This window comes from Schistocerca serialis, chromosome 5, assembly GCF_023864345.2.
Source record: "Schistocerca serialis cubense isolate TAMUIC-IGC-003099 chromosome 5, iqSchSeri2.2, whole genome shotgun sequence".
Classification (NCBI taxonomy): domain Eukaryota; kingdom Metazoa; phylum Arthropoda; class Insecta; order Orthoptera; family Acrididae; genus Schistocerca; species Schistocerca serialis.
This window is the reverse complement of record NC_064642.1, coordinates 750,792,474-750,817,778: the sequence shown is the minus strand read 5'-3', so window position 1 is coordinate 750,817,778 and position 25,305 is coordinate 750,792,474. Positions and strand designations below refer to the sequence as shown.

General features: G+C 35.8%; 1 protein-coding gene across 1 annotated transcript in view; it reads left to right on the top strand.

Moving 5' to 3' along the window:
- The window catches only part of LOC126481576 (SCY1-like protein 2), a 691,940-nt gene extending 675,459 nt beyond the window's left edge, over nt 1-16,481 (top strand). Inside the window, exon 14 of the mRNA XM_050105436.1 lies at nt 16,274-16,481. Within this exon, the coding sequence (XP_049961393.1) occupies nt 16,274-16,300 (27 nt within the window). The 3' untranslated portion in view covers nt 16,301-16,481. The remainder of the gene's footprint in view (nt 1-16,273) is intronic.
- Nucleotides 16,482-25,305: the final 8,824 nt, after the last annotated feature.

The window sequence follows — 25,305 nt, the reverse complement described above, 5'->3', positions numbered from 1 at the left end:
GCAAGTCTGTAGAGGAACGGAAGGTTCCAAATTATTGGAAAAGAGCACAGGTAGTTCCAGTTTTCAAGAAGGGTCATCAAGCAGATGCGCGAAACTATAGACCTATATCTCTGACATCGATCTGTTGTAGAATTTTAGAACATGTTTTTTCCTCGCATATCATGTCATTTCTGGAAACCCAGAATCTACTCTGTAGGAATCAACATGGATTCTGGAAACAGCAATCTTGTGAGACCCAACTCGCTTTATTTGTTCATGAGCCCCAGAAAATATTAGATACAGACTCCCAGGTAGATGCCATTTTCCTTGATTTCTGGAAGAAGTTCAATATAGTTCCGCACTGTCGCCTGATAAACAAAGTAAGAGCCTACGGAATATCAGACCAGCTGTGTGACTGGATTGAAGAGTCTTTAGCAAACAGAACACAGCATGTTGTTCTCAATGGAGAGACGTCTACAGACGTTAAAGTAACTTCTGGCGTGCCACAGGGGAGTGTTATGGGACCATTGCTTTTCACAATATATATAAATGACCTAGTAGGTAGTGTCGGAAGTTCCATGCAGCTTTTCGCAGGTGATGCTGTAGTATACATAGAAGTTACAGCATTAGAAAAATGCAGCGAAATGCAGGAAGATCTGCAGTGGATAGGTACTTGGTGCAGGGAGTGGCAACCGACCCTTAACATAGACAAAAGTAATGTATTGCGAATACATAGAAAGAAGGATCCTTTATTGTATGATTATATGATAGCGGAACAAACACTGGTAGCAGTTACTTCTGTAAAATATCTGGGAGTGTGCGTACAGAAAGATTTGAAGTGGAATGATTACATAAAATTAATTGTTGGTAAGACGGGTGCCAGGTTGAGATTCATTGGGAGAGTCCTTTGAAATTGTACTCCATCAACAAAAAAGGTGGCTTACAAAACACTCGTTTGACCTATACTTGAGTATTGCTCACCAGTGTGGGATCCTTACCAGGTCGGGTTGACGGAGGAGACAGAGAAGATCCAAAGAAGAGCAGCACATTTTGTCACAGGGTTATTCGGTAAGCGTGATAGCGTTACAGAGATGTTTAACAAACTCAAGTGGCAGACTCTGCAAGAGAGGTGCTCTGCATCGCGGTGTAGCTTGCTGTCCAGGTTTTAAGAGGGTGCGTTTCTGGATGAGGTATCGAATATATTGCTTCCCCCTAGTTATACCTCCCGAGGAGATCACAAATGTAAAATTAGAGAGATTTGAGTCAGCAAGGAGGCTTTCCGGCAGTTGTTCTTCCCGTGAACCATACACGACTGGAACAGGAGAGGGAGGTAATGACAGTGGCACGTAAAATGCCCTCCGCCACACACCGTTCGGTGGATTGCGGAGTATAAATGTAGATGTAGATGTAGACTATCCCCTGGGCCAACTTATGGAAGCTGAGCACGTAGCGTTATAAAATAACACCACAATATTAATTACAATAGAATTAGTTATGACAGTCAGCTCTGGAAGGTGACAGATACCATCAATGCTTGATGTGACAAGAAAACCAAGACTATTTCATTCAGGAAAGCCTGGCAGCTCTACAGTATATAAACCGTGAAAATTCCTATAACTGAAAAAAATAAGCCAATAAAAATAACCAGACAAAAATTTAACAGTGATAAATCGATTTGGGCTGAAAGACAAACCTTGAGAACAGTATGAAAGATAACTGGTGAAAAGTTAATTGACAAGAGAAAGGCACAGCTGTAAATAAAAAAAACATTATTTCTAGTTTACAGTAAAAAAAAGCATACACACCATTAGCAAACTTGTACCTATGTTTGTTGATTACAAAAAAACAGTATGCTTATATGTGACTAACAAATATAACAGTCAGAAAATATACAGCAATGTTGCACAACAATTGTTAAGATGGATGATGTGCCATGCACATGCCCATAAAAAGTGTAAGAGGAACTTATTGAAATAAAGAAATCAACAATTTAATTGAGTGTGAACAACTAGGTAATTCCCACATATTGAGAAATGTACCATTTTGAGGCAAGGCGTTGGTTTTAGGAGTGTTACATAGTTTTGCCATATAAATAGAAAAAACTATAAATTATTGATAGAATTTTGGTATGGGTTGTCTCATTCTCATGTTTCATCTTGCATTGAAGAATGAATCGCTTATCTCACTCTCATTGCACACTTTTCTTATTGTTGTTGTTGTTTTTGTGGTCTTCAGTCCTGAGACTGATTTGATGCAGCTCTCCATGCTACCCTGTCCTGTGCAAGCTTCTTCATCTCCCAGTACTTACCGCAACCCACATCCTTCTGAATCTGCTTAGTGTATTCATCTCTTGGTCTCCCTCTACGATTTTTACCCTCCACTCTGCCCTCCAATGCTAAATTTGTGATCCCTTGATGCCTCCTTTTCTTATTACATATAATTAAATATTCTACAATGCCGATAAGATGTTTTGGGCACAAGAAAATGGGATCTTTAACATCTATGTATTACTTAATAAATATTGCAACAAAATTGCAGACACTGTTAAGTCTGTAGTCTCCATTATCGTCTAAAAATACACTTGCAGCAAAATAGAAAATCTAATGCCTTGTACTTCTGGTCTATCAGATATTAGTCATTCATTCAAATAGTAATCCTAAAAATAATACAGGGTGTTTATAAATGAATATCGAGGTTTTAATGCTTTATAATATTTATTATATTAAACTTACAGTTATAAATGATATTTCAAATGAATGAGCAACTCAAACAGTTTTACCAAGAACCTAATAAATTTTCAATGTGAGCACCATTTGTCGCACGGCACACATCAAGTCCATAGTCGAGTTCCTCCCAAACATTGATATGTGTGTCTTCAGTGATTGTAGCAACAGCTGCTTCAATCCAATTTCTTAATTCAGGGAGGTCTGTTGGTAGGGGAGGCACGTACACATGATCCTTGATGAAGGAAAAAATCACATGGCGTTACGTCGGGTGAACGTGGAGGCCATGCGCAAAGCAAGCCCTGTCATTGGGCACCTTGCGGCCTATCCAGCGCTTGGGTACAGTGAAGTTCAACCAGCTGCGTACTTCATTATTATTTAACATTTATAAGGTTCTTGGTAAAACTGTTTGAATTGCTCTTTCATTTGACATGTCATTTGTAACTGTAAGTTTAATATAATAAATATTATAAAGTGTTAAAACCCCAATATTCATTTATAAACACCCTGTATACTAAAATAGTTCATAAATCATTTGTAAATCTTAACACATACAGCATCTGTTACAGTTTAGTTACATGAAACTCAAATATCTTTTAGAAATTCAAGTATAATACTGAATACACAAAATCAAATCTGAGCCAGTTCTGATGAAATCCATTATAATCATTGCTTTTCTTCCTATTTGGTGTTCTCACAAAATACACAATTTATGAACGTGTCTTAGTTCTGCTATTTGCATGATTTGAGCCTCATATAAGAAATATGAGATCTGCAGTAAAATAGTTCCATAACATGTGTTGAAAAACTCAGATACTGATTTTCATAAGCAGTTGAAATATACCTTTGACGTTCTTCTTTCACAGTCTACTCCTTGACTGTCCACTGCTTTTTTCAACCATATTTTTGTCCTCATTTTTCATCAACATTACAGGTCAACACTGTTTACTGAGAACAATATATAGTGAAAATAGGAAGACATGACTTTCATGTTGTATCATAAATATTAATTATAACCAGTTACTGTGCTACACATTTGTTTTGAATTCATTTCTGTTTTACAGTACTCACTATCCCTCTTTTGAATTTTCCCCCCACTTCATGGACACAGGAAAAGAAAACTATGAGCCTATAACCTAAAGAAAGATAATATGCTGTAAATGAAGAAAGGCACATTACACACAAGAGAAGGAAATGATAAGAAAGAAATAAGCTTGAAAGGATTGGTTAAGATGCTGAGAAAATCAATGACAGTCCTTAGAAGGAAGATTTCCAACTGCTAAATCTTGAATGAGACAGATCAGATCTCTTAATTGGAGCAAGGACTGAGATTATAATGGTGAAGTGAATCAAAATACTAGAAATTAAATTACTGACATGAGCTAAATTGAGAAACAGAGAAAAGGAAAATGTTATACATGAATGGATGGTTGAAGGGGAGAACCAATACCGTACATGGCAGTAAACATGGGGAATGCTTGGTGGCTGACAAGAATAAAGACAAAGGCCAGGAAATAAAAGAACATGTAGAACCATATGGAGTACAGGTGTGAGAAACATCAGAAACATAAGGAAACTGCCTGCATAAAATAAGAATATACTGGAGAGATCTGGAAGAGCTTGTATTGTAAATTTGGCAGCATCTCCAACAGTTGACTCCAGCAAGTACTCTAATTTTTTCTTGTATCACTAAATGTTTTCAGGTATTGAATATTGCCCATTTCATGATCATTTATCCATGTTTAGAATGGTAAAATAGCAGGCAAACTTCCAGATGAGCTGACTCATGTAATAATTTTGTACATAAATATTTTAATCTTTGATGATGCTATCCAAGTAGTATGATGGCTGAAATAGTCACCAACAGGCCTTCTCTCTGGTACAAATAATTCAGTCCAATGTCACTTCAGCAGGTGGATAAATAAATGTGGTCTCAAATGACAAGAACATAGGTACGTCACAGCAACAACATGGCTTGTGCTTGCACATCCAATACCCAAATCTGTTCTCCGCATTCATTCACTATTATATTATTTTTCCAAGATACTGACATAAATGTAATTGTAGGGACATGTGTGCTCCCCACCCCCCCTTGCCCCACCCAAACACGCATACATATACCCTTAGTGTAAGTTGCACCTTTTCTCTGTGCCTTAACGCAACTTACTTGACTTTTTCACTGCCAGGGTTCTCACCCACTTTCTTTTGTGTATCCTCTTTAATTCATTGTTTCTTAGTATCACAGTATTCATCTTTTTATTTAAAAAAATCTAATGTACTTTTGTTCATGTAAATTTTATTTATTTTTTAAACAATGGAAAATCCAGGATGGAATGTAACATGATTATGAGAAGGAAAGCTACTACTCACCATATAGTGGAGAAGCTGAGTCGCAGATAGGCACAACAAAAAGATTTTCACACTTAAAGCTTTCAGCCAATATCCTTTATCAACAATAGACGTACATACGCATGCACACACTCACTCAAATACATCTCACACACACAACTGCAATCTCATGCCACTGGAATCACACTGTGAGCAGCAGCACCATTGCATGATGGGAGTGGCAACTGGGTAGGGGAAAGGGGGAGGCTGGGACAGGGAGGGGGAGGGCTAGTGTGGTGTGGATGGTGGACAGTGAAGTTCTGCAGGTTGGGTGTCGCGTAGGGGACAGGTAGGGAGGGGGGGGGGGGAGTAGCAGAAAAGGAGAGAAATATAGACAAATAAATAAATAAAATAAATGAAAAAAAAGACTCAGTGTGGTGGTTGAATGACAGCTGTATAGTGCTGGAATGGGAGCAGGGAAGGGGCTGGATACGGGAATGTAGAAAGAGAAAGTTCCCACCTGCACAATTCAGAAAAGCTGGTGTTGGGGGAAAGGACCCATATGGCACAGGCTGTGAAGCAGTCATTGAAATGAAGGATATCATATTTGGCAGCGTGTTCAGCAACAGGGTGATCCACCTGTTTCTTCGCCACAGTTTGTCGGAGGCCATTCACGTGGACAGACAGCAGGTTGGTTGTCATGCCTACATAGAATGCAGCATAGTGGTTGCAACTTAGCTTCTAGACCACATGACTGGTTTCACAGGTAGCCCTGCTTTTGATGGGATAGGTGACGTTAGTGACTGGACTGAAGTAAGTGGTTGTGGTAGGATGTATGGGACAGGTATTGCATCCAGGTCTATTACAGGGGTATTAGCTATGAGGTAAAGGATTGGGAGTAGTGGTTGTGCAAGAATGGACGAGTATATTGTGTAGGTTCAGTGGATGGTGGAATACCATTGTGGAAGGGGGATAGTCGGCAGGACATTTCTCATTTCAGGGCACGATGAGAGGTAATCGATTACCTCTCATTGTGCCCTGTTGCTGAACATGCTGCCAAACATAATATCTTTCTTTTCAATGACTGCTTCACAGCCTGTGCCACATGTATCCTTCCCACCAACACCAGCTTTTCTGAATTGCGCAGGTGGGAGCTTTCCCTGAAATAATCCTACGTTCCATAACCCTCATTGCCTCAACCTTTGTTAGTCGCTGTCCTCACTCGTCTAGCCCCTTCCCTGCTCTCGTTCCAGCACTACACAGCCATCATTCCACCACCACAACCAGTCTTTTTTTTTCATTTTTTGAAAATTTTTATTTATTTCTCTCTATTTCTCTCCTTTTCCGCTACTTCCTCCCCCCCCCCCCCCCCCCCCCCCACCCCCTCCTCCCAACATCTCCCCTGCCCGACACCCAACCTGCAGCACTTCACTGTCCACCATCCTCACCACACTATCCCTCCTCCTCCCACCCCAGCCTCCTCCTTTCCCACACCCAGTCACCACGCCCATCATGCACTGGCACTGCTGCTCGTGGTGTGGATTCAGTTGCTTGAGACTGCAGTTGTGCATGTGAGTTGCATTTGCATTGAGTGTGTGTGTGCTTATGTGTGTCTATTGTTGACAAAGGCCATCGGCCAAAGCTTTAAGTGTGAAAATCTTTTTGTTGTGCCTATCTGCAACTCAGCATCTCTGCTATGTGGTGAGTAGCAACTTTCCTTCTCATAATATTGCTATTTATTTTTTATTATCTCTGGGTCTTCAGACAAGTTGTCAATTTAGACTTTCTGCATTATTTTTCAGCAACTGACATAGACATCATCATTGGATCCTGCAACTTATAATATTTTGCACTCACTATCGTGACTCCAATCAGCATGTGGAATACTGTTGGTGCCACAAGACTATTTACAGCTGAATTTGGCTCGAAGCGTGTCGTATACAGTTTAATGTTCGTTTCTCTTTCACAGCATACTCTGTTATTCTGTAGATCACATTCAGAGCTTTCCTGCTCTGATTGATGGGATGGCTGGTAATATCTTAATGTAGTGCTGGATCTCGTGGCATTTGCATAACAATATTGGTCTTTCATAACATAAACAAAAGCCAAGAATCACTTATTTCGCTAACACTGAACAGATCTCTGCAAAGATCAATAGACTCCAGTGGAAAAACAGCATTCAGTGTATTTTGCTCCCGTTGACAAGGGTACAAAGTTTTATGTTTAATGTTAAAGATGACTATGTCTCCAAAATCTGGGTGTGTTCTGCGTTCCATTTGAAAGTGGTAGGTCTTATGTGAGGGCAGACTATTAGACTAGTCAAGAAGAAATGCAGAGAAAATGAGCAATACACCTGACTAAAACAACTGAATAAATCACCTGTTGCCAAGCAATGCCTCAAATGTAATCATGAAATGAAACACAAGTTTCTGGGCCAGTGTAATTAAGGAGTCTCTCAAAATAAAGATGATACAAAACCTAATAAATTCGTGACAGAAGCTTCAATTTAAAGAAAACTTTGGATATAGCATACAATTTCTTAAGATCTCTTTGGCCATCTCATCAATCAAAGCCGGAAAACACTGAAAGAATGTGTGCATCATGGAATAGCAGTAGATGTTCCAAAAAACTAATAAGCATAAGCATAGAGGATGACAGGGGTCAAATTCAGATATAAATAGTGATGTGGCAACAACATTCCATAGCCTGGTTGAAATCCCAGTGTGAATATGCATAATAACACAGCTCGCAGCACCTGAATCAGACAAGTATATAAGTTGTCATAATATTATGAAGGAAAATGGAATCCACAACTCATCTGAACACTGAAAAGCACACAACATAAGAATATTTGGAACTAAGTACTTTCATTTTATAATGTCAAACAGTCTTAGAATTTTAGGAAAGTCATGGTTTGTACAAAGCTGTATTGTATTAACAACTGGGTGGTGTTGGAAACAGACTGTCTTCATGTATAATGTGACATCATTAATGAGATGCACGAGAAATCATAACTACGGGGGGAATCCCAAAAGTTAGGTCACCTATTTTTTTATAACTACATAGACCTGTTTATTTCTACAATGGTTTACATCAGTTTATAGCTTGAACATTTAGCTATTTTCGACATTAATCACCATCTCTGTCAATGCATTTTTGTAGACACTGTGGCAGTTTTTGTATGCCATGTCACACCAACTCGTCGCCATGCTGTTCAGAAAGTTATGAAACTCTTCTTTCACCTCGTCGTTGGAGCTGAATTGCTTTCTCCAAAATGTTCTTTTAACCTAGGGAACAGGTGATAGTCACTGGGCACCAAGTCAGGACTACAGGGTGGGTGGGCGATTATGTTCCACTGAAACTGTTGCAGGAGAGCAACGGTTTGCGAGCGATGTGTGGGTGAGTGTTGTCATGGAGAATGTGTACGCCCTTGCTCAACATTCCTCTTCTCCGGTTCTGAATTGCTCGTTTGAGTTTTTTCAGAGTCCCACAGTACCTGTCAGCGTTAACTGTGGTCCAGCGATTCAGCTCTGACGACGAGGTGAAAGAAGAGATTCACAACTTTCTGAACAGCATGGCAGCAAGCTGGTATGATATGGGCATACAAAAACTGCCATAGCATCTACAAAAATGCATCGACGGAAATGGTGATTATGTCAAAAAAATAGCTAAATGTTCAAGCTGTAAACTAATGTAAACCATTGTAGAAATAAACAGGTCTAAGTACTGTACTTATAAAAAAAAATAGGAGACCTTACTTTTGGGATTACCCTCGTACTAACAAGGATCACGCCACCAACATGTTAAATCAAGCTATAACGTTGGAGCACATTACCTATTGTGTGGTATATTGGTTTATGGTATGATGTTTGTTAATATTTATGACCTGTCAGGCAGATGATTAATAATGTCACATTTCGCCTGAAGGCGTGTTGTTTAATAAAGTGACAATACAACTGTGTGCAAACAATCATTGCCCTAAAAAGTTACAGAGGCTCTAATCACTACCTCCTCAAAATAGAGTGAATTTTAGAATGTATATGAATCCAAAATCAGAAAGTACAAGATTATTATTAGTGCATTACATACATTACTTAGAAGCACCAACCAGAAGTGCAAAATACAGGCCAAACTCAAAACAGATTGTGGAACAGAACCTACAATAGTTTTGTGTGGGGACTGAATTAATCATAACTCCTTTTATGTGGTTGCAGGTCGTTTTTTAAATCAGGTACAGTTATATTCTCCACTTTCTGGGACCTTATATTGCTAATAACAGAAACAGTAATAATTAACATAACAAATATATGATCGTACAACTGTGAGAAGTGTCATTAACATTAAGTTATAATTTATGTGTTTGGACCCATGCATCTAAATAGAACCAGTGTCTTTACAGATAATATCGCATTAGTTCTGCCAAGTATAAGACACATCTAACAAGTATGTAAGATACTTATCAACCACTTGTTTGACAATTCACTTTTAAATGTGTGGTACTATTGCTGATAATCAACTATAGAATTCTACTTATGGATGTGGATGGAACTGAAAGGAAGCAAAACTTGTGAGTGGTGCCTGTACCATGCACTTGCAAAGCTTTTTCCTAACAAGAATTCTTGAACAAATAGCCATCACGATTAATCATCTACAGTACTGGTTCAGCTGTTCGAGCTGCAGCATTCTCTTTTTTCTGTAAGGGATAGCAACTATTGTTCAAATGACAATGAAAGTCCTTATGATATTGGTTGTTTATTGTACAAATAGAACATCAGTTTCAAGTACAAAAAATTTAAGAAAAGTACCCTCCATAATACGATGTAGTCTTAATCTATAGTAACAAGACTACTTCAATTGCCGCCATCTTAGGAAAGTCACAGTATCACAGAAATAACAACTCTGCCACCTTTTATCTGAATTCCAGAACTGTGGCCACTATACACATTATAGTTAATTAATCAATAATTCATGTTTAAAATGCTATTGATAATTTTTATTTCAAAATCTACAATTTGCTATACGGAGAACTTTCCACTTAAATACTGCTTGAAAATGTTCCGTTCTCAAAGCTTTTTGTGTACGAACTGTGCCATACATTTTGGTGCATTGAAAGTAAACTATTCATCCTGTCTCTCTGGAAGCTGCAGGTCACACTTCCAGGAAGCTCTCCCAGCATAATCATCCTATGCTGCTAATAGCACACATTTGCCACACGTTTTCCAGTGTGTGGGAAACACATTACAATGTTTCTTTCATGTTTACAAAGCTGAATTAAAGGCAGCTACAAGAGCTTTGTACAATTACTGCCAGAATATTGCCAACAGTGATAAAACATTTTAAAAAAATAATTAACTACTATGCTGTGACAGAACGTGTTGCAATATTTACAGTGGTAGGAAAGAGCTCTGATATAGTATAATAAGAAATGGAATTGACAAGAATGTAGCATGTATTGTATTGCACAGGATAATCTCAAATTTTGTCACATTAAATTAACACACATCTTGTAACCATGTACTGTAAAAAGAGCAACCTTTTCAATCAAGGTTAAAATGAAATTCAGATTTTCTTTATATGTACAATGTTGATGAATCCTAGAAAAAGTTCAATTTGTAGTGATATTTTGACTTAGCATTAAATGTCACTGTCTTCTCACTAGAGTGACTTATCATTCTTCATTGGGCTTTACAATCATTTTTCATATGTGAATCATTTTTTGTGAGTCAAGTACGTTCACTGACATATGAGTGATTACGATACATCATTGAAATCTGTTGCTGCAACACTCTAAAGAGTTAAGATGTTATAATACACACTTATATGGCATTACTTATGAGCTACAACTAAGCGTTGTAAAGCAATATCTTTGACTAATTTTCTTCTCATATCCTCCTTCCAAAATCATCCAATATTAAATGGTACTTATTTAAGTCATCAACATGTTGTCCCTGCTGTTTTCTTTGCTTCACATTCTCTGGTGGCTCCCTTCTGCATCCAATGCACAGTAAAAAACTACATGATGTACTAACGGCAATTTGGTCCAATAATTTATGGATAAACAATAAAAATTGTGTTTTAAGGTTATAAAAACACAAGTATTGTTAAGTTCTGTAGTTGACACTGATAAGAGCCATGGTTAGAATGATCATAATCTATTTGCATTTATAGCAAAAAATTCTTTGCCGTTTTTGAACTGAGATTCTTCCTTAACGTTAGACAAAAATACTAATGTTTAAAAGACATAAATCTACTCATCAAATACCTGGTTTCTCTATAATTCACACAGGTTTGTTTCTGAACCTCTATCCTGAGTTTCAATAAATTCTTCCAAGAGTGTGTAAGAAAGCCAACATTCTGACCATATTGTGAATGACCTTCTTCATGGGGTCAATTATACTACCCAGTACTGGTCTAGTACCAATATAGCTTTCTATACATTGCTCTTAATCTGATTTGTACTGGGTAATTCAAACTTGTTATCAATAAATTGAGACAATCATCTATGCCCTCCTTCAATTTTCTATAAACTGCTTTTGATTTGACTGTTATCAAATAAATAAATTAACCTAAGACCACACCCTCGTCCTACCATCCCCCACAAAACAAGTTTGGTGACACACCCATCACATGATAATAGGGGCAGGAGAATGCAATAGCATATAGCGTAATACAGATTCTCACCCTGACTGTCATCTGCAATAGTGGTCAAAACATTTGAATGTGTTCCATATTTCATATTAGAGGAAATTTGATATCAGACTGCACCAACATTTGTCCACACACATTCACAATCACTTTGCCATACAGTTATTTGTATATGACAGTAAACATTTTACTTTCTGCGTCTCTAAATGTATTTAAAACACAACAGACAAATAAAGAATAATGGTTTATTTTAGAACCAACAATCTTTCTTTCATTTGCATGATGCATAAGCAGACTAACAAGGGGTGGAGGGAGAGAGCAGTATTTAGTTTCAACTGAAAATCAGTGTCTACACATGGTTCTACAGTGGACATAAAATTACAGGCATATCTTACACCTTCATAATCATTTACTATACACAAAAGACTTATTTTTTTCGTACTAAAAATTCTGTAGCATGTATGGCCACTGTAATGTACTCAACACTTGTAGCGAATTTAAAGTTGTTCTTAGAAATGTTGATGTTCAGCCATCATTATCAATTTGTCTGCTGGTATATCATTATCAATTTGTCTGCTGGTATTGAAACAGCTAGATCTGTATCCAGCGAGGCACCGTACTGTCAGTCATGGAGGCTCCCCCTTTTCCCCCTTTCTTTTCCCACTTTCAGATGGTTTACAGGAAAGAACATTGTCAGTGTTCTTCTGTAAAAGCCCAAATTTCTTAGCTCATACGAGAATTTTGAGGGTGGGCTCTCCACAAAACACGATGTCTTTATCGTAGTACTGGAGTTGTTTACCTGTTTCTGTGCACTCTCACAGTGACAGAACAAACTCATGATGTGTGAGTCTTTGCTCTGCGTTCAGTTATCATAAGTTAGCAAGGATATCAGACCAACAATTTCAAACAAGGGTTATGTTTAAGTGAACTCCTTCTTAGGTGAACTGTATCTCTCTAGTATTTTCTTTTTAAGTAATCGTCCAATGCCTTCCCTACAGTTGTATTGACGTGGTCATTCAACTAACACATCAGACAGATATTGTCAGATATTTGATGGTTGGAAGTGGAACAGTGAATAGTCAGTAATTATGTAGTTCAATGATATTGGATTTTTAGATATATCTAGGTGCATAATGTTACATTTTCTTAAATCAATGGAGAAATACCAGTCTTTGCATCAAGCACTGAGCTTCGTAAGTCTTCCTGAGATATATTACGTTTTTACAATCACTTGACCTCCCTACATTGAGGAATCAAAACAGTGTGACCATCTGTTTAATGGCACGGTGGTCCACGTGCAAAATGCAATACAGCAGAAATGCTGTGTAACATGGATTCAACAAATCCTCAGTGGGTTTTCTGAGGTTTGTGGCTCTAGGTGTCTATGTACCACACAAATCCTGTAAATTATGGGCTGGTGGTTTGCAGCTGTATATTCCTATCCAATAGCATCCCAGATATGTTCTGTTTGGTTCAGATCAAATGAGTTTAGTGGCCAAGGCATCAACATGAGTCGATCATGCTCCTCAAACCATTGTAGCATGATTAACACATTGTGGCATGGACAGCTATCCTGCTGGAAGATGGAATCACTGTCAGACAGGGCTTCAAGCACAAATGTATGCAGTGGAAAAGTCCCTGTCTTCTAAGTTCTGTAATGAGGCATGGATATCCAACATTTTGTCACCTATTTGTGATTTCAACATCCTTCAACCACTTTCCATAGATGCTGCTGATAGCAGTGTCTGAGCAGCTTAACAGTTTCACTATTTCAAGCTGTTCATTCCTAGGCACTGGGCCATAACAATCTGTCCTCTGTCAGAGTTGCTTAGGTCAGTGGATTTCCCCCCTTACAACCCTTATACCATCCACGGAATCATTCTGCATTTGTCTGTTCTGCTAACAGACTTTGTAAGGCACCACTTTGTATTATTTGATTATTACTTGCCATAGCCTGGCTCACTACAAAAATAAGTGTCGGACATAGTCAGTTTGGAGGGTGAACTTACTCCCCAAGGTACATGCACCGATAATTAAAGTTCTGATTGTGTGCATGTGATATGTGCCCTATCTATTCTTCCACACTGTTCTGAAATTCAGTCCTTTGCAAAGTATTCTAATAGTAAATGAAGATGTTGCAATATGTGAAACATTGTTGTATGACATAGTTTTTTGTTTCATTTAATTTCAAAACAGTTGATTTTCCCACATACATGCACATCCTACTTGTGTGATGACTGTAGCACAACTGACTCACTCCTTCATGCCATATGATCTCCAGGTGCCACACTGTCCCTTCTAGAACTATGGGGCACCCCTGTACGTAATGCAGTTGTGCTGTAGCAAAGAAGCGTAAGGGCATATTTAATCCATCAAGTACAGGATCAATACCAGTTCCATTACAACTTTTCGTACTGCATCATGTGCTTGCAAGGCCACCAAATGGCATTCAACCCCACAGTGGCCAGTGACAATAAAGTTTTGGCCTATATATACGGTAACAATGACTGAAAGTAAAAATCAATAGAAATGAAGTTATGTAAAAGAACATATAATGATGTGGCAGTGTGCCATCATTTGGCTACATCAGTGCAATTCTACAGATTATTTAGAAATAAAGGAGACAACTTACTGAAAGGCAGAACCACTGTGTCGTCAATAGGTACACAAACAAAAGGTAAAGCGCTTTGCTAGCTTTCGGAACGAACTTCCTTTTTTAAGCTTGTAGGAGAAACATGCACACAAACACACACACAATCACTCACATGCACATGCTTGTCTCCCTACAACATGCTCAGCTGACTACCAGCTCTTTCCTGGCCCACGGCAAGTGTACCAGGGTAAGATGGGGGTGCAGGGTGGGGTAGGGTGGGGTGAGGGATAAAGCGAGGTGGGAGGCATAGAGAGGTCGGGGGAAAGTGTCTAGTGGCTCGAGGGAGAGTGGGGAGTAATCTGTGGATTAGCCATGGGCGCAGGTAGAGGGGCAGGTGGCAGATGGCTGGGCACGTGATTTAATTGGGCAGGAGCAGTGGGGCAGGTGTTTCTCTTATAAACTTGAAAAAGGAAGTTCATTCCAAAAGTGTATGTTATGAGATTGGCGTGTGCTTGTGAGTGAGTGCGTGTGTGTTGGTGCGCATGTTTCTCCTACAAGCCTGAAAAAGGAAGTTCATTCCAAAAACTAGCAAAGCTTTTGTTTCCATACCTATTGACGACACAGTGTTTCTGCCTTTCTGGAAGTCATCTCCTTTATTCCTAAATAATTTGTAATCCTCAACCAGAACTTTCCATACACTGTTATATCAGTACGCTTTTAATGACCTAGAAGAAAAGATACAACTCTCCAAAGTTATTAATGTAAATGCAGAAAAGTATTTACCAGGTTATCGCAAATTATATGTGATTACCACTGAATGTGATATAAAGATTTCACACAACCAAGTACTATAAATATTATAATAATTTTTGCACAATAATGAAGAAACTAGCAGTAATAAAACCTTGCAAATGACCCATAATTTACAATCAGTTTACTTATTTTTCCAGAATACAAATGAGCTTTTGGTATGAATTTTCTTAAATTAAGCAATAACTGGCTGGCATCATGGCAGAAATCCTGTCTGAGCCATTTCACTTATAAATGCTACCACCCGCCCCCCACCACACACATTAACATCTTTATAGGTAACATTTTTCATTTGGACCCTGGACGTAGGCGGCTTCTCTTTGGTTGTATTTCACCATTACATAGTTTTAAATAAAATACTTTTGATCACTAGATCAATAAATGTAGTTAATACATGCATGCATCCCTCAGTTTACTGCTATGCTGAGGCAGACTATAGCATACATAAACTTAACTACCCTGCATCACAGACAGAGATAAAATCACGTTTAATACAGTAAGCACCATACCTTCAGAAATGAACTGCAACTTGTGTACCTGTCTAGTTTCCAGTAGGATTATAAAAAAAATAAATATGGTACAGAATCACTATAAATTGTTGTAGAATCATTACAAGTAAATTCGCCATCATATCTGTTTGTGCATTTTGGTAGTATGCATGCTTTACACTTACTTTATCTTTACACTCATGTGAAATTCCTAGGAAAGAAAGACCTAAATTCTGAAAAGTTATGTAGAGCCTTCTTAAGTTATATTCAAAACGACTGTGCCAACTGCATTCTGCTCAGCAGTCATTTATTTAAAGTGTTGCCATTTCTTGAGGTTACTAATGTACTAGAGGATCTTAGAGGTCCAAAGCCTGCCACAAATTATGCAGGGTTTTACCTATTTTACCATTGCTAATAACAGCAAATACTAGCTCTGTAGTTTCTTCAGCAGTACTGAACGTAGCATAAGCTGGCATAGAGAGAGAGAGAGAGAGGGAGAGAGAGAGAGAGAGAGAGAGAGGAGAGTGTGTATATGTGCGCACACATGTGTGTGACCTCATTCCCACAGTTAGAAGTATTTTGTAGTGCCAAATGTAAGACAGTGCATATGAGTACATTATTTGCATTATACATTCCCCTTAGTCCTGTGTAGTTTCCAAGAAACATAAGCTTTGCCTGTATGTTAATTGATTTCATTAATGTTTCAGTATCAGCTATTTTCTGGAAGATCATAGACAGATCAGTGATTATGCGAAGACTATGCAAACCAAAATATTTCTTGCAATAAAGACACAGACCTCAAAAAACCTAGTGATTTAACATATCTTTTTTGAAATGTGTGATGTATAACCAAACTTGATGTGTGTGTATTTAGTAAATGAAGATGGCTAAAGAAGACATATTTATAATTGCAGTGGAAGGATACAGAGCTGAAAATTATACTTAGATTGGGCTACAGATGAACAAATATTGGAAAAAAATATTTTTGAATTTTTATGTAGCAAGCTGATAATGTTCTTTTGAGTTCTGGCTGAAATTATTCTCTTGAAATCTTTTTATGGGCAAATTTCTGCATTAATTCATAGCCCATTATTCTATTATCTGTAATATATTTGATTCAATATATTTAACTGGAGGATCACCTAATTTCACAAATAACTCATACTATTACATGATTATATGAATAGTACAGTCAATGACAAGTTCCAGTTTACCTGTACATTTTTGGGAGGAAAAGAAATCACACATGGCACAAATCATTCACACGTTTCTTACAAGGCGATGGTGAAGCATTAAGGGAAATTAAATAGTGATCTTCGTAGTAGACTTCACTCTTGTTGTCTGATTATACAGCTATTGTAATGAATAGTCATTTACAATTTGTTAGATAACAACTCTATCTTCAATAAATGGGGAAAACCAGTCCAAATCTTCCTTTCTAAAATGTTAACATAGTTTCTTTCAAGCCACAAATAAACAGTTAGTGAACTGTAAATATATATAACACTAAAGCTTCAGACATCTAGTCGCCTAAAAAATAATTTGCCAAAATCCAACACTGCAATTTGCCAACCTGTACATGCATCACATTTCATTGCTATGAAATCATGAAAAATGTGTCATTATGAAGACTAACATATTCATTCAGGGTCATTTCCTGGTTTACACTGGCTATTACACTATCAGCTGATGTGTTGATGAGTTTATGCACACTTTCTGGACCCCCCCCCCCCCCCCCCCCTTGTGTGATGATCATGTTGAATCATCAAATACAGTTAGTAAACACAGTTAATTATGGTCCAGTCACTTAGCATGGCACAAAATCTGAAGTTATATGTTCTCTATTGCATACCTATGGATATCAAATCAGAACAAGTTATCTCTGTCACTGGTGGATATTTTCAACTTCTAAGTTCCACTTTCAACATTTCGCAGCAACTCAATTTGAAAAATCATTTGGTATTAACTCAAATAACCTTGATCAACCTGTGTGAATAAAATTTCTCAGGACCACATAATAGGGCTTCAGAATGAGACTTCACCCTGACTACTAAAGAGATTTAGCCCATTTCTACTGACTCCCATATTAAGTGCACAGGAATTTAGTAGTCTCTGACATAGTGAAATTCTATGTGCTATAACCATTACTACTCAAATGTAAATTCTTAATCATACCAAGTTTTCTTAAAGAAATAAATATTATTTCTAAGTGTACATTATCTTCCTCTTAAAGCTTTATACTCTCTTTTCTTACATCACTTCCAAGTAGAAAGAAATGGACTAGATAAAAATATGTGCTTCTGTGCAAGAATGGATTCATAGAAGAGATGCAGATGCACAACAATAAAATCAATTATAATTTGAGAAAACATGTAACAGAAGGAAAGAAAAATTGAGTCATGAAGCTGCTTCCAAAGTCAGTCCACATTTTCAATGTGATTCAGCAATGACAAGTTTTCAGATTGCATTATGATGATTCATACACACTGTAACTTCATTGACTTTACATGACAGCACACTACATTATTAAAATGAAAAGACAGCATACCGTTCTCTGTCTTTTGCTGCCATTTACAATAGTACTGTCAACAATTCCCTTGCACCATTGAGCATTTGGATACAGCAGTGTTTTCTAAATAGAACTATTGTTATTAGAGGTCAACATTATAAACTGAATGGTAGTGATATTGTTGCTGAAGAACTTCTCATAAGCGAATAATATTCTGATCTCATTACTGTTTCAGTTTTTCTGTATAGCTATTCATTTTGCTTCCTACTTGTTGATTCTTAGGACTTCTCCCTTCTGCAGCAAAATCCAGTGACTGTATTTATGTTTATTAATTTTTTCTCTCTAAATGAGGGACTTTCTCACATTGCTCGAAGAGAGTGACTTATTTAGCTCTGCACATTATTCATTGCCTATATTTTCAGTTATTTCTTATAGAAATTGCCATTTGTATGAACATCACACAGTACAATTTATTTTATTATTTTCTTCTTAATTAAGATTTGATATTCCCAAACTGTACATTTTAGGCTAAAATGGTCCATTATTAATGTTGTCATCATCTTCTCGTACTACTACTGTTGCACTTCTGACTTCTCCTGTGCTAATTTATTCAGCTGGAAGGCATCATATATTTCTTGTTTGAAACTCTCTGCTGCAAACACTCAGTTTACATGTAACATGAAAGTGAATACTCCAAACCACTTTAATTAAGTTTTTTTTCCCTTTCTTCTGTCAGTGCCATATTTCCTTGTTAACATAGCTGGCACCATGGTGCTTTTCATTTCCAAGTTACTTTTTCTAGTGATTTATTAACTATAAATAAAACAGAATAATGTGTCTTTTTCCAGAGAATTTAGATAATTACCTTGTCACAGATCCAAATTTGTGAATCTGGTGCAACACTGACTGTGTCCTATGTGTTGTGGCTGTGATGATATATAGTTGCAATGATTACTTTTTGTATTTATATTTTGTGATAAATCACATTACAAATACAGCAATATTTCCGTTTCTGCACTGTTAAATGCTTTATTTATTATAAGATTTTTTTATTTACAAAACTGAGAGTTTGTCTTTATATGTGACTAGATATAATAGAATGTTATTTACACAATATTCCTTCTAAACAATATAAATGTAATTTTAACCGCAACATGTCTTTGCATGTTTCTTTTCATAATGATCACCACCTGATAATCTATCTTCTACATGTTTCAATTCAACATCATTCTTGAACTTGGATACATGACAGAACATTATTTAGGCAGAAACACATGATGGGCGAAAATAAAATACAGTTTCTGTGCTATGAACACTGTCCATTAGAGACATTCAGGAGTACATCACAGGCAATTAACATACAAGTAACAGTGCAAAAATTAATCTACCCATAAAGATCTATATTAGGTAGCCTTTGCATTCCTTAAATTTCAACAAACAAAGATATGGCTCTTAGAACTAATACTAACAGTTGCAATGAACTTATTGAAACACTAGATTTAAGATTTAAAAAAAGGCTCTTTCATCCTATCATTAAGAAAGGAAAATATATTTATGTCTTGTCCCTCAGTGCAATACTTTCCAATTTTCACCTCTTAATTTTTGAAGTTGTTCTTCCATGTTGTCCTGTCTTTCATTCATTTTGTGTAAATGCTAATACTTGATAACAAATTAAAAATTACACAACTTTGCTCTAAACCCAAAAAAGCATAAGATAACAACTTCTTTTAAAAAAGCAATAATAATGAGCAGGAAAACCATGGCACAGAGCACTTCACTTCTTCGTACTAGATATAAGCATGCGAATCAAGTATGGAACATGAGCTGAAAAATATTTGGAAGAATGGCTTAAACAGATCATTCTGTATCAATACTCTACAAAGACTGTCATTTATTGCTACAGGAACTTGTGGAGATGAAGTGAAGTCTTTCTAAAGATTCAAAACCACGCACTGATACACAACAAATGCAGAAAGACAGATTATAAATTTTAAGGTATTTAGTACATCTGTGGCAGTATGTAAACCACATCTCAGTTTGTACTACTCCCAACAGGACTGGATGCACAATGCAACAGTTTATTCTACAAGTCACCCTTATTAGTAATGCAGTGTCTCACAATGAATGAGAATAATCAAACTATTATCAGACAGTTGCACAGCCTCTGAAAACCACAAGTCATTGTAAAATGATTGTGCCATGAAAATGATAGGAACACCTCGGTTAAGGGAGGGTACTTAATATATTGAATTGTTTTAGTACAGGAACACCAGTGGTACATTTTAAACTAATAAAATGACATTCCTTTATATCAAAGCTATATGACAGTTCTCAGTTCTCATTTACAGCATGCTTGGAGGCTTTTACAACCAATAATTTTCATAAAAATACAACAACTATGAAGGCAACACAATGTCAGCTAAAGAAAATTTTTCAACTGGAACTCAAAATATCTTTATCAGCTTAGGTTATTATTTAATCTAATATTTCTGTCTGTAGGTAGCTGATAATTTTAGGCAGTTTTATCTCAGTCAATGACTGAATACACCAATTGTTACTTCCTATTAGTATTACTGCTCTTTATAAGGAAAAAAAAACAATTCTCAGATACAACTCCATAAATAGTTTAGTGATTTCTGAATGGAAATCATATCTTTGTGTAAAAATATTTTTTAAGAGTTATTGTCATGATATTAAAAATGTATAATATAGGAATATATCTCCAATAATGCATACACCAATTAATATGTAAGATAATTTATTCTTATATATAAATATTCTAACATCATGTTGCTAGGTCACACATTATTGCATCTGTGACTTCAAATAATGTTTAATTACAACACTGGGGCAATAAGCAGTTGGCTTTATTTGTATTAGAATACTATCACAAATCAATTTATCTTAGAGTGCCTTTTAGTTGAAAAATTTATTCATTTATCCACTCCATCAATTATTACAATTTTGTGACTTTTGGTTTCTTTTAAATGCAGATTATAAAAACTTAAAATTCAAATTAGATTGAAATCAGGAAAGCAATAATGTTAAATCAGGGTCCAAAAACCAAAATTTTATTGCCCAGGAATGTACGATAGTTACTCCAGTTTGTGATACTATACAAAAATAGCACCATCATATGCAATATTTATACAGGGCATGGATAAAAATCTGGGAAAAACACAATAATTAAGTAAACAAAAATAAAAAGACTGCTGAAACATTTGGGGTAAATATTCACTTTTCTAAACATGATAAAATGAAACTGTGAAAGACATATTTATGGCTGTGACCAAGCCAAGTCTTATTAAGCATCCAAAATAACCTCCAAGTTCAGTTAAAATAATTTGTGAACTAAATGTAAGAGTGAAACTCAACTTCATAATTGTATCAATTTTTCAGGGGACATACTTGAATTGGTTAATTCACACGGATCTTTCTTATTTTTGATCTGCCACAGTCTACAAGAGAAACTGATTTTACTCAGATAAAATATATCATTAACTATTATGCCATAATAAGCCACTATCTAGAGAATTTGTATTCTTCAAATTTATATGTAGTAGTGGAACATAAGTTATGTTACGAAAGCACTTTTTATTTTAAAATGGGGGAAATGAAGAATTGCTACACTGCCATTGGTGTGTTCTGTTGTTTTATGTTTTGCTTTGTATTGAGCAATATACAAGAACTTTCTGATACGACAGTAAGAAGACCTGCACACACACAAACACGCACACACATGAGCAAGGACAGAAAGAACATCGCATTCAGCAGTTTAATTGATGTACAGTTACATCCTTTTCGGTTTATACCAATGGCCTCAACTTCTTTCCAATTAAACATATTGCTTCCAGCCTAAAATAATGATATGTACACCTATGTAACATTTTATATGATTGGTAATGACTTTGTAGATAATTTTTTCCCCTTCAAGTAGTCTGAAAGGTTTGCTGCTTCTTCCGAAGATACTCATCTTTTGTGTGCTTTATTGTTGCCATTGCCATACTGTGATTGTCTTTCATGATGCTGATGGGTTTATTTCACCTTTGCCCTTTCTTTTAGTGCACTTCCATCTGAAACCCTGTATTTCAACTACATGTTCCTCCACTCTCTGTGCTTTGTTAATCTCACTGCATACTACTAAATTTTACTTAACTTTCAAATGCATCAGAATACAGAAAGGCTTTTTTGAGCATTTTTTTAGATATTTTAGTTGATCATTCCTCTTATCATTCCTTCAGCAATCTTATGTTGCAAGACAATAGAAAGTTGACAATGTTTATGATGTTACTTGAGAGTTTTGTCCTTGCTTCAATTACAGGTGCACTACGTCCAGTGCCATTAATTTCTTTATGCATCTGTAGTTCTCAACTGGCTGTGCTTTACTTCCCATCAAGTCATTTGTCATTTATAACTTTTTCTCTGAAACAGACTCTATTTGGTATTATTAAGTTGGGGATGCCCTATAGGTTTTCCATCACACTTATCCATGAATTTCCATTTGAAAATCAAGGTTTGATTCCATTTATACATATACATATTGTTCTAAAATAATGGTATTATTTAAAATCATGCAATAGCTTTTGCACTATCTCACCTTTATTTTTTAAATATGAGATTATTTTAAATTTATCTTATGGTCTTCTCTTGCCTTTGTTGCACTAAAGTCTGTAAAATTCTATGAAACACTGATTCACTGCCCTATATCATTTTATTTTGATCCAGTGCTAATGGAGTGTAGTATTTAGCCATCGTGGCATCACTAACTAGAATCTGTTCCCAAGCCGTTGATATATTTGTTGTTTCTCAGTAAGTATTTATTCTCCCACCTATCAGTTTCTTATATCCATTTTGCTCAACATCATCTCACACTTTTCCAATCTTCTCCTACACAGTTACCTTTAATCACATTTGATGAAACCTAGAATTTCAAATTCAACTTTCTACTCTGTAACTTATTTATTCTTTCAAAACTATAACTACTGTTATCATTCCTGTATTATTATTTTTATGAATATCTGTCATTGTTGCATTCTTATTCATTTTTAAATGAATGTCGGCATAATTCTGTAAAACATTTCACATAGTTTAAAAGTTATTCTCCAGTTACTTTATTTCTTCACCCATCTCCCTGAAACATCTTTTTGTGTACCCATATTATAATATTCCAGTCATCAATAAATATTAGGTCTACAATCTGTTTCATAAACATTTTCAGTACCTGCAATTGTTTAGACATCCTTATAATAAGAACAGCTGTAAATATACTGAGGGAAAGTCGGTCAGAGAGGGAATCACAACCCAACAGCAGCAATAACACCTTTTGATATTACTTAATAATGTCTTTACAGAACACAATTTCTCTTCTTTGCAACAGAAGTTTTTGTGCAAAACACTTACCATTAAAGCTACTATGCACTTCAAAAGGGCAACTTAAATCGACTTTCTAAAAATTCTGAATATTACCATTTGTAGAATATGTTACGTTAGAATAGCAGAGAATGGTACACAGCCCCCACACTTGTACCTAACTAAAAATGAGCAAGATCTTCGGTTTCAAACAATCAATATTTATATAACATGATTTATTTAGGCATTGCCTTATCAAAGTAAAGGAATTTAACACCTTTATACCTTTATGAAGATATCAACTAAAATATGTTTAATGATGTAGTGAAGCATAATAAAGCTTTCTAAACATAAAATGAACAAATATGTGCATACACTATGCCTAACAATACATCTATTTAACCAGAATTCTTTCAATTAAATTACAAATAAAACCATTTTAATTGTTTTCAGAATTCTGTTTCCTTGCAAAATGAAAATATGAAACAGGCATCTCTAATCACAATCAGTTAGTTTTGTTAAACAGTAATTAATACCACCTGATGATATTTCAGAAAAATAATTATACATATTAAAATACACCACGACAATACTTTTACTGCATAAATCACACTCTTATGCTCCTACAAAATTTCAATGTTTTTATAATGCCCAGTGTTATTAACAGAACTTGCTCTCTATCACAAGTATCACAATCTGAAATTTGTAAAAGTGTATGCACTGTAAGGTAGATGATGTCATTTCTAATTGTCACAGTGTGAAACAATGTTTGATCTGTCACTATTACAATAAGTAACCAAACAGTTTTGAGTTTTATTATAGCTCATGGCTTTTCCTGTTATAAAAACTACAGCTGCCTTAAAACAGTGTTACAGCAACAGAATTTCAATTTAAAAACAATTACTTCAGCTATGGTACATTCCTGAGTTCATTTTTCATATTTGCCAAATGCTGACATACCATAACCTCAGGGAATTATAGGTTCTCTGATCTCATCTGCACATTAGACATTATGAAAACCACATAACAGTGTAACTGAAATAATAATTTTAGATATTAAGTCTTTTCTCATAAACAGTAACATAAAATTCCTACTTTCAGTAGAATATTGTAGTGGAACAAAATGGTTTATTTGGTGGAAGGAGATTTCATAAGAGGGAAATGAATTTTAAATACACAGTAACCTATTACAGACTGGGCATTTCACAACCACAAAAATTATGCTTTCCTCAACTGCATGAGGTATTAAGAGCAATCTAGTAAAAGAAATAAAAGTAATCTTTTAAAACTGTATATTTCCTTCCACTAAACATATTGAAGTCTCTTGTCACTTCTCTCAAAAAGATTCTAAAACTTTGTAACAATTTTCATTTGTGGGTTCCAATTTAACACAAGCTAACATCCATATGTGTTAAACAAAACGTTACTTGGAATCAGAAATATACTGTTAAATGTTCCAAACCTATTTGAAGTTAAGCATTCTAATGTTATACATCTTATAACTCACAAAATTTTCACCTGCCTTTTACAAATCCTTGACAATCCATCTGTGACCAAAGCTTTATATCAAACTTGACTATTTTTTCTACTACTCAAAACATTAAAATGCACTCCTAGTCTTTCTTCAATATTTCAAAAACATAACTATACAACTGTAATAAACTGTTTGAAGGCTGCTCTTTTAATATGTATTATGCTAGAAATCTTTACACTTACTTATATAACTTAATTATACACAAGAATGCTAATTAAAACCAAATATTTCAGATGGGTTAAATCTGTTATGTATTGAAAAGACACACTAATACATTAATAATATATTTTTATCAATGCATATTATTTTTAGCCAATCAGTTGTCAATGTACAGAAAAAAATAACTT